This window comes from Petaurus breviceps, unplaced genomic scaffold (assembly GCF_028583685.1).
Source record: "Petaurus breviceps papuanus isolate PSGF00001 unplaced genomic scaffold, PetGlider_PUasm1.0 90444, whole genome shotgun sequence".
NCBI classification, from domain to species: Eukaryota; Metazoa; Chordata; class Mammalia; order Diprotodontia; family Petauridae; genus Petaurus; species Petaurus breviceps.
The window spans coordinates 918,739-928,395 of NW_027187256.1; the positions used below are offsets into that span (position 1 = coordinate 918,739).

A 9,657-nucleotide genomic window follows, 5' to 3' on the forward strand; every position below is an offset into this window, starting at 1 on the left:
CTGTGGGAGTTCTAACCTCCGAACTATTTGGGGAAATCAGATACTCAGTGATTCCAATAATTATTTATTCTGTATCATGGCATGGTTTTTGTTCCTCTTTGGATTTAAGGAGTTCTGCCCCTTTTCACGTTCTCTTCTCCAAATTCAATCCATCTTCACCCTCCTTACAACTCAAAGAATGACACTCACCTGTCTTTGTGGTGCTTAGCATATATGGAGAGGCAGTTAGTAATGGGATCAGGTAACAGAGAGAAACTAGTTTGGATGCACACTGGAGGCTGGTGATGGACAGATAACTCAGAGAAATGAATGTAAGGCAGAAGGTGCTAGACTCGTAATGAGAAAGTCATGTACATTTATCTCTCATTATGGAAAACCTTTGGGAGCAGAGCACTCAGACCCAGCAAGGCTCCTGGGTCCCTAGAGCCCGGAACCAGACTTAAGGATGAAGTGAAATTATTGTAAACCTTAAGCTAGCAAGGGAGACTGAGAACACTTACACATTGTCTTTCTTAATGTATTCCAAGACAAAAACTTTCTTGGACTCCACAATTTTGTTACATACTCTGAATCATACTATTTCCTTGTATTGATCTTGTTGTCCATTGAAACCTCTCCTTATTTAGACAATTGTCCAACTAAGCTTCTCTTACTTTGAACTTGTGAAGTTGGTTCTTTTGAAGCAAAAGATAAAAATGTACATTTATTCTAATTAAACTTGATCATGTTAAATTCAGCACAAGGGAGTAGTTTTTTCATATATTTTTGAACCTTCATACATTCAATATTTTAATTAACATTCCCAAATTTATACTATTATCAAAGTTGATGAACATGTCAAAGCTTTTTCCAAGTTACTAATGAAAAATGTTGAACAAGGCAGGGTTGAGCAGAGATGCATAGAGATTCATCTTCAAGTGGCTATTGAACCAATTACTACTTTTTTAAAAAAAATTTGACCATTAAAATAAGACCTTAGAAAGGTCTTGTTTCTAATATAGTGAGTTTATTCAAATTTACAAGAAAAAGAGCCACTCCCATTTGATAAATAGTCAAAGTATATGAACAGGCAAGTTTTAGAGGAAGAAATTCAAGTTATCAATAGCCATATTAAAATGCTTTAAAACACTAATACTAGAGAGATACAAATTGAAACAATTCTAAGATTCTACCTCACACTTCTCAGATTGGCAAATCTGACAAAAATAGAATGACAAATGCTGGAGGGACAGGGGGAAAGCAGGTACTTTTAATGCACTATTGGTGAAGGTGTGAGTCACAGTTCCAGAAGACTCAGGGTGATGCAGACTACCCACCTATTGATTGATGATGGACACAGAAACAGAAACTGTGAAGGAATTCATTAGGACATGGCAAGTGTGGGAATTTGATTTTATTGCTTGGGGTTGTTTTTTTGTTTGTTCTAATTTTGCTTTCTTCTTAGGAATATAGAGAGAAAAAGAAAAAGGGCATATCTTCATTTGAAAAAAAAAGGAACATATCAAAAGATCAAAAAGCTCCTTTTCGTTGTCCTTAATTTTTCTTTTCTTTTTTGTTTTAGAGGGCAACTGGGGTTAAGCGACTTGCCCAAAGTCACACAGCTAGTAAATGTGTCAAGTGTCTGAGGCCGGATTTGAAATCAGGTCCTCCTGACTCCAGGGCCAGTTCTCTATTCACTGCACCACCTAGCCTCCTGGTCCTTAGATTTTAGCATTATTTCAAACTCATGCTGAATTTTGATATACTTTATGCTATTTTTTCAGAAGCATACATGCTTTTATACTCATTTTGCATACATGTTTTTACTCAAATCATTAGTAGGTGGTCTTTGTTTTATGTTAGCTGGTGAGCTCCCTGTGTATCCACATTAATGGTCTCTTTAAATCCACTTTTTTCTTTATCAGAACTGGGTAGAGAGTCTAGCATGAATTTGTTTCATTCAAGTATCAATTAAAATCTCATACCCTACAATGATTTTCCTTAATGCTAGTGCATTCCCTCTATTGATTATCTCAATTTATGTTTAACAGTGATTTTCATGTTGTCCTCACCACTACCCCCCCTTTTCTGTGAGATGTTTGAGGGAAGGGACTGTCTATAGCCTTTCTTTGAATACCTAGAACTTAGCACAACATCTAGTACATAGTAAACACCTAATAGGTATTGGTTGAATATCCATACAGAATGAAAATGCTTTTTAGTCATGCCCTGGTGAATTGGGGTATCATTCAGAATCATTTCCTTTTGGAACTCTTTAGGGTTTTTTTTTTGTCTTTTATTTTTTGGAGGGGGGGGAGGCAGGGCAATTGGGTTTAGGTGACATGCCCCAGATCACACATCTAGTAAGTATTAAGTGTTTGAGACTGGATTTGAACTCAGGTCCTCCTAACTTCAGAGCTGGTACTCTATTCACTGCACCACCTAGCTGCCCCCTAGGGCTAGTTTTTATAATGCCCCTTGTTGCTTCTGGACAGAGGGAGTGGCTGATTTGCTAGTTTGCAAGGTAACATGATAATATGGATACAGAATAATAATAAGAGCTTCTATATGTATGTATCTGTATACATATGTATCAAAGGTCTTTAAATATGTTAGCTCATCAGATCCTCACAATAATTCCATTAGGTGGAGCTATTATGCCTGATTGAAGGATAAAGAAATGGAGGCAGAGAGAAGCTGAGTACTTTGCCCATACCCATACAACAAGTAAGTGTCTGAATCAGGATTTGAACTCAGGGTCTCCTAGGTGCAAATCCTAAACCACCTAGCCGCCTCCCTAGAGGTATACATGGTCAGGAGACCCAGGTTTGAATCAGAAACTAAGTAGATGTATAACCCTGTCAAGTCATTTAACTTCTCTGGACTTCAGTGTCTTCATGTGTAAAATGAGTGGGTTGGAATCTACAAATGCTTGGTCTCTTCCAGCTCTAAATCATGATCCCCTTATGATCCAAAATGCTTTAACCCTGAAGGGAAATGAAATTTTTATACATCAATGGGAGTAGCCAATGAGTCTTTTATTTTCAAACTACAGCTTCATTTGTGGATCTGAATCTCTTTCTCTCCTTTTTTTTTTTTTTTTTTTTGGCATTCACAATGACAGAATTAGGAGGCTACCTTAAGGAAGAGACTCTTGAAAGTCTGGATAAACAAATTCCCAACTGGAAAGTGTCTAGAGTCATGTTTTAAGAGCTGGGCTTTTATTCTCTGAAACTAAAGACCAAGTGACTATAGCCTTACATTTCATTCAAATTAATGGGGCTTCAAATATGGAATATTGTGCCTGGACTGTGTTTCAATTTTCTTCTCTAACTGCTGATTGATCCCCAAATCACCTGTCTGTAAAGCATTGATTTCTAAATGACAGGGAAAAGAGGCAGACTATTATAAAATTCTTTTTTTTTATTTTTTTAAAGCAATCGGGGTTAAGTAACTTGCTCAAGGTTACACGGCCAGTTATTTGTGGGTGTGGTGCTGAGTATCTGAGCCCAGATTTGATCTCTAGGTCATCCCAACACTGGAGCTGGTACTCTTACTCTCTGAGCCACCTGGCTGCCCCTAAGCAATTGGGGTTAAGTAACTTGCTCAAGGTTACACGGCCAGGTGTTTCTGGGTGGCTGCTAAGTGTCTGAGCCCGGGATTTGATCTCCAGGTCATCCTAACACTGGAGCCGGTGCTCTTACTCGCTGTGCTACCTGGCTGCCCCAGTTCTAAAATTCTTGATTTCAGCAAGTCACAAGTTCACAATATACACTGCTCAAGAGCAAATAGGGTTTCTTTCTCTCCTGATCACAAGCAATCTTGACCTTATCCTTGAGAAAAAAATCATCTTTCCCAATTTCCTTGTCATTGTTTTCCTATCTCTGTTCTACACATTCCTTGTACTAGGGTTACACTTGATTATTATATCAATAGGAATCAACATGTATTTCTTTCTTTTTTATGGAAAATGTAAAAAAAATGAACTTTTTAAAGACAATTTCCCTCGACTCTTTCCAGTTCCTGTTCCAATAGTCAGATGTCACTCTGTCCCCTTTGGAGAAAATAGGAAGAGAATCTTATCACGAATTTGCTTGGTCTTCACTCCATAGACAATGGGGTTGAGAGCTGGTGGAATGGCAACATAAAAGTTGGCAAATAGGATGAGGACATGACGTGGGACATTGTGTCCAAAGCGATGGACAAGAATGGAGAAGAAGGCTGGAGTATAGAGCATAAGGATGACACAGATGTGAGACCCACAGGTTCCAAGAGCCTTCTGGCGGGCACCTTGAGAAGGAAGGTGGAAGACAGCCCTCAATATAAGGGTGTAAGAGACAGCAATGAGGACAATATCAGAGACTAAAGTCATGAGTGGCACAGCAAAACCATACCAGATATTGATGGAGATGTCAGCACAGGAGAGTCGGGCAACCCCTATGTGTTCACAATATGTATGTGGGATAACATGTGTCTGGCAGAAGGGCAGTCTCTTTAGCAAGAACACATCTGGCAAGATGACAGAGAAGCTCCTAATGATGATTCCCATCATAATCTTGATGATGACCTGGTTGGTCAAGATGGAGGTGTATCTCAGTGGGGAGCATATGGCCACATAGCGGTCATATGCCATAGCCAGTAGTATTGCAGAATCTACAACAAAGCTGAAATGGAGGAAGAACATCTGGGTGAGGCAGCCTGAGAAGCTGATTTTCTTGTCACCAAACCAGAGGTTACTGAGCAGTTTGGGCACTGTGGTAGATGACAGAATCAGGTCAGTTTGGGCCAGCATGGAGAGGAAAAGAAACATGGGCTCATGGAGGCTGCGTTCCACAGCAATGAGGTACAGAAGGACACAGTTACCCACAATGGCCATGAGGTAGATGACACAGAAAGGAATCGCAATCCAGACATGGAACTTTTCAAGTCCTGGGATCCCCACGAGGGTAAAGAAGCTGGGGTTGTAGCTGCTTAGGTTGAATGTTGCCATCAGGACTCCAGAAGAGGTGATTCTTGGGCCCTGAAGAGAAGCCAAAAGTCAGAATTAACTGCCAAAGGTGATGCTGACACTGTGGAATTTGACGGTGTCAAATTTTCTGTGTTCTTCCAAGGGCGCTTCCATAATGGGAAGAACTCTGCAGGACACCCTAAAGAACACTGAAGAACTAATAGCTCAGTGTTAACCTGGGCACTTTATAGGAAGCATAGAATACAAAGAGGGTATTTTGTGTCCCAGCTGAGGAAGAGTGTGCTAAATTGAGAAAGGAGAGTCATTTCTGCACACATACAAACATATTCATATACATACATATTTGCTTATAAAATATAGGTATGTAATGGTATTCACAGACTAACATACATGTTCATATTTTTATATCATGTATCTAAAGTGCTATTCACAAAATATACATACTTATATTAAATGCCTTATAAAAAGTGCTAAAAGTTTGCATGCACATAGGTATATATATGTATATGATTTGCTATTCATATACTTCATAGTTTACCGATTTCTCTCCTTACATCAACTCTATGAGGTAGGTAATACAAAGTGTTATAATCACAATCCCACATTATAGATGAGGGCCTTGGATTCTGAGAGATTTAGTAATTTGCCTATAGAGACACAAGTAAGAAATTTGAGAACCCAGGTCTTGTGACCTGGCCAGCAATTTTTGCATAAAATGGCAGGAGATCAGACTCTTACATCCTTAGCAATACTGCCCAATGTGATCTTTGACCTTGGAATAAGGTATAAATTCTTGGCATGTGTCCTGATGTGTAGAGTACTGAATATTATAGCAAACAGCTTATTGTATAAGAATGGTATGTTTTATTTGAGAATGGAAGTATCATTGTTATTGGGAACTGCTGGTTAGGGATTTCCTCTTTTAATGAAGGTTAACATCTCTGTTATTTGTGATATTAGAATGTTAACTGGGGACATTTAATGGTTAAGTGACTTATGCAAGTATACACCGTATATTCAAGAGGTGTACTTGAAACCAAGTCTTACAGGTTTTGAAGCCAGCTCTCTATCCACTCTACTGTGTTGCCTATGATTTATATTCAACGGGAAATGATACTCAATCAATCTAATAGTCATTTCGTCACCTTACTGGAGAAGATCTCATGTTTCACTTAGGAATCTAGGCAATTCCTTAGTTGAAAAGGAGCACCATATAATTCATCCTTTAAAAGTGGCCATGTAATGTCCATTTACAACTATAGGACTGTTGATTTTGAGCTAAAAGGGACCTTAGAAGTCCAACCTTCTCAGTTTACAGATAAGAAAACTGGTTTCCAGAGTGGTTGACTTGTTGAAGGTCATACAGATTGTCAGAGCCCTCTGTTGCCAAGCCTGGCCTTCTTCCTAGTATACTGTGAGAGCCACCTCATTACTGCTCAATGGTAATCCATTTTACATCTGAACAACTCTATTAGAGAGTTCCTCTTATGTTGAACCAAAATATGTAACTTTCTCCCATTGGTATGAGTTCATATCTTTGGGGCCAAGTTGCATAATCTGCACCCTTATTGTTCTTGCCAGGTTTGTGGAGCTTTGCAGACAGTAATCAGTTCACCCTTAAATTTTATTTCATTCATGCAGCCTGGTTTCTATTTCCCACACCATCCAGGCTATCATTTTGGGGAGATATGACAGCCTGAATTAAAGCCAAAATCTAGAGGAGAGTATGGCAAGGTTATCACCTCTCTTGTTCCTGTCTTGAATCTATGTATGTGGCCTAAGAAAACATTCAGTATTTTAACTGGTAAGCCACAACATTGAATCTTCTTGAGCTTATGCCCATTAAAAGGCCAAATTCATTTTTGTTTGTTAATGACTTGTTATGTGGACCTAAAGCATCCCATCTGCCTCCCACCCATTCTGGATGTCTAAAGTTAATTTTTTCTGAAGCCCAGTTCAAAACTTGACATTGATGCCTATAAAATTTGCCAGCCGGGGCAGCCAGGTGGCACAGTAAGAGTGCTGGCCCCGGCATTGGGAGACCTGGGATTGGTTCTGGCCTCAGATACTCGTCACCCACACAAAATAACTGGCCGTGTAACCTTGAGCAAGTTATTTAACCCAAATTGCTTTAAAAAAAATTTGCCAGCAAATTCAATCTTAATAAAAAGTGGTTTAAGGCTATTAACCATAAGTAAAGATGCCTTCTGATCACCATTGACTTAGAAAATCACTTGTTAACATTATCAAAGTTTTATGATCTTTGTATTTATTTTGCTAAATATTTCTTAATTTCTACAGGATTTGTTATCTAGGCATAAACCTTCCATCCCCTATCTCCCTACCACCCTCGACCTACTCTGGACATCTAAAGTGAATATTTTTGAAGCCCAGTTGAAATCTTGACACTGATTCCTATAAAACTGTATCAGTGAGTTCAAACTTAAATAAAAAGTGGGGCAGGCTATAAACTACAGGTAAAGATACCCGCTGGCTACTTGACAACTACATGTTAACATTATCAATGCTATATTGTACTTTTATTTATTTTGCTAAATATTTCTTAGCTCCTTTGGGGGCCACATCCAGGCCAACAAATTCATTTTTTTTCTGACTAGGAAGCTGAGGGTCAGGGAAACCAAATGACTCTTCTAGGTTACAAAGGTAGTTTATATGGATTGGTTTGGAATGATTTGTTTCTTTTAAAAAAATCACCCAAACAAAAGACATGAAAATTAGATCAAGGAGAGATAATTTAAGAATTATTGGACCACCTGAAAGTCATGATGGAAAAAGCCTAACAAACATCATACAGAATGAATATAGTTGTTTGAAGTTTACAGTTAATTTCTTTTTAGCTGGATTGGGTGAAGTTCCTTTCTCCCAAAAATATATTCTCTCCTTGAATGGCCAGGACGGAATTTTAAAAAAACATCAAAATTCATTGGATTTATTTATTCAGAGATTATCTTTCTTGAAACTTCAAACTGAGTTCATCATATGAGATTACTATGCCTCTACAACCTAGAGCTAAATTTTGATCTTGTCTCATACTCTCATATAGCAATATGTCTCTTGTCTCTCTATATTATGAACTGTAGCTGAGGTGAACTCTTAGTTTTTTTGGCTTCCCTACTCAAAGGATCATAAATCTAGAGCTGGTGGGCTTCAGAGGCCATTTAGTCCAACTACCCTCCCTTTGCAGATGGAGAAAATGAGGCTCCAGGAATTAATTGGTTTGGCCAAGGTCACTTAGGTAATGAGCATTGGAGGTAGGATTTTAACCTAGGTCTTCTGACTCCAGATCTCACTGCCAAATGATGCTATTCTTTGTTTATCTCAGGATTAAAAAAATTTTTTTTCTATTTGCTTTCAGTTTATAATATCCCCAAGCTTTTGACTTCCAAATTTTCTCCCCCTCCCTCTACACTCCCCCTTCCCCTCTTTGGTGGTATGCAATCTGATAATGGTTCTGAAAATATCTTCACATTAAACATTAGTCAAGTTTTAAATTCAATGGAATAACAATGAGAAAGAAGGAACAAGACTAAACTTAACTATTCCATTTTTATGGTTCTGTAACTTTACTTTTGATTTTAACAATGAGTGGAACATTCTCTATCCCTGCCCATCCTTATCTGAAAAACTGGCATTCATCCTTTAAAGTATAACCTAAATGGTATCCTCTCCGGGATTCTGTCTCTCACTCTGGGGTGATGTCAGCCTAAAATGAGAAAATTGATATAAAACACATTCTACACATTAAAGTGCTCAAAATGCCAGTTAGTTTGGTTACTATATACATTATTGGTCTTCCTTCCCTTTGCCTACTACTATATACAACTGCTAAGCTCGAGCAAAGTTCCATAGAACAATTGAAGGGTGTGTGGCAAATGTTTAATAATAGGACTCTCAGTTGAAAAAATATGTGAATTATGCAGTAAGAAAAATGAAGAGACATATTAAAAGTCACACATGTGAATGTGTAAGAAATGATCAAACAAATGCTTCTGATGCCTGTTCTTAGACCCAAGTCCCATTCCAGTATTTTCCTCAGAATTGATTCACTTTTATATGGACACAGACACATACTCCCACACATATACATTTCTGTGTGTTTTGTATATATTTATATATGTATGTGTTTATATATGTATGTGTGCATGTGTGTATGTGTATACACACATACAATACACATCACATTTTCCATATCTGCTCTCTGATTCAGTTACAACTAGAAGGAGCTCCTATTCATGCAAGGTTGTATTGGGCACTTCCTTACCTGAAGGTGGGGTTGTATCCTCCACAAGTCTGAGACGGGATAGTTTAATGATATTTCTGGACACATAGAAGAACCTCACCCCCACTCCATTCCTCAGCCACCACCATCACTTTGCTCACAACCTTGGTTTCGCTCACCAAGTTTAGACTCCTGTTATCCTACTTGTAGGAGGGAAAAAAAACCTGTCTTTGATAGGGAACCTGTCTTTGAAGGCTTAATGAATGCCCTTGTAAGAAAGAAGATAGGACTTTTTATTCTTCTTCTTGGAATCTCAGGAGAGAAAGCACCAAGTCTGCAAATCCCTGGGTACTTCTTTCTTTGTCATCCTCCAGTACATGATAAAAATCAGCCAGATTAACCCTTTTGCTGTCTGAGAATAGATATCGTATTCTGTTCAGAGAATGAATATAAAGGCTGTATAGGCCAA

At 38.3% G+C, this 9,657-nt stretch overlaps 1 protein-coding gene across 1 annotated transcript; it reads right to left on the reverse strand.

Annotated features, from left to right (window-relative positions):
• Positions 1 to 1,593: 1,593 nt before the first annotated feature.
• On the reverse strand, positions 1,594 to 5,075 carry LOC138177603 (olfactory receptor 52H1-like). Its single transcript, XM_069108816.1, has 2 exons — positions 4,058 to 5,075; positions 1,594 to 1,617 (listed from the first exon to the last, which is right to left on the reverse strand). The coding sequence occupies exons 1-2, from the start codon at positions 4,967 to 4,969 to the stop codon at positions 1,594 to 1,596; spliced, it is 936 nt and encodes a 311-aa protein (XP_068964917.1). The 5' UTR covers positions 4,970 to 5,075.
• Between the last annotated feature and the right edge of the window lie 4,582 nt (positions 5,076 to 9,657).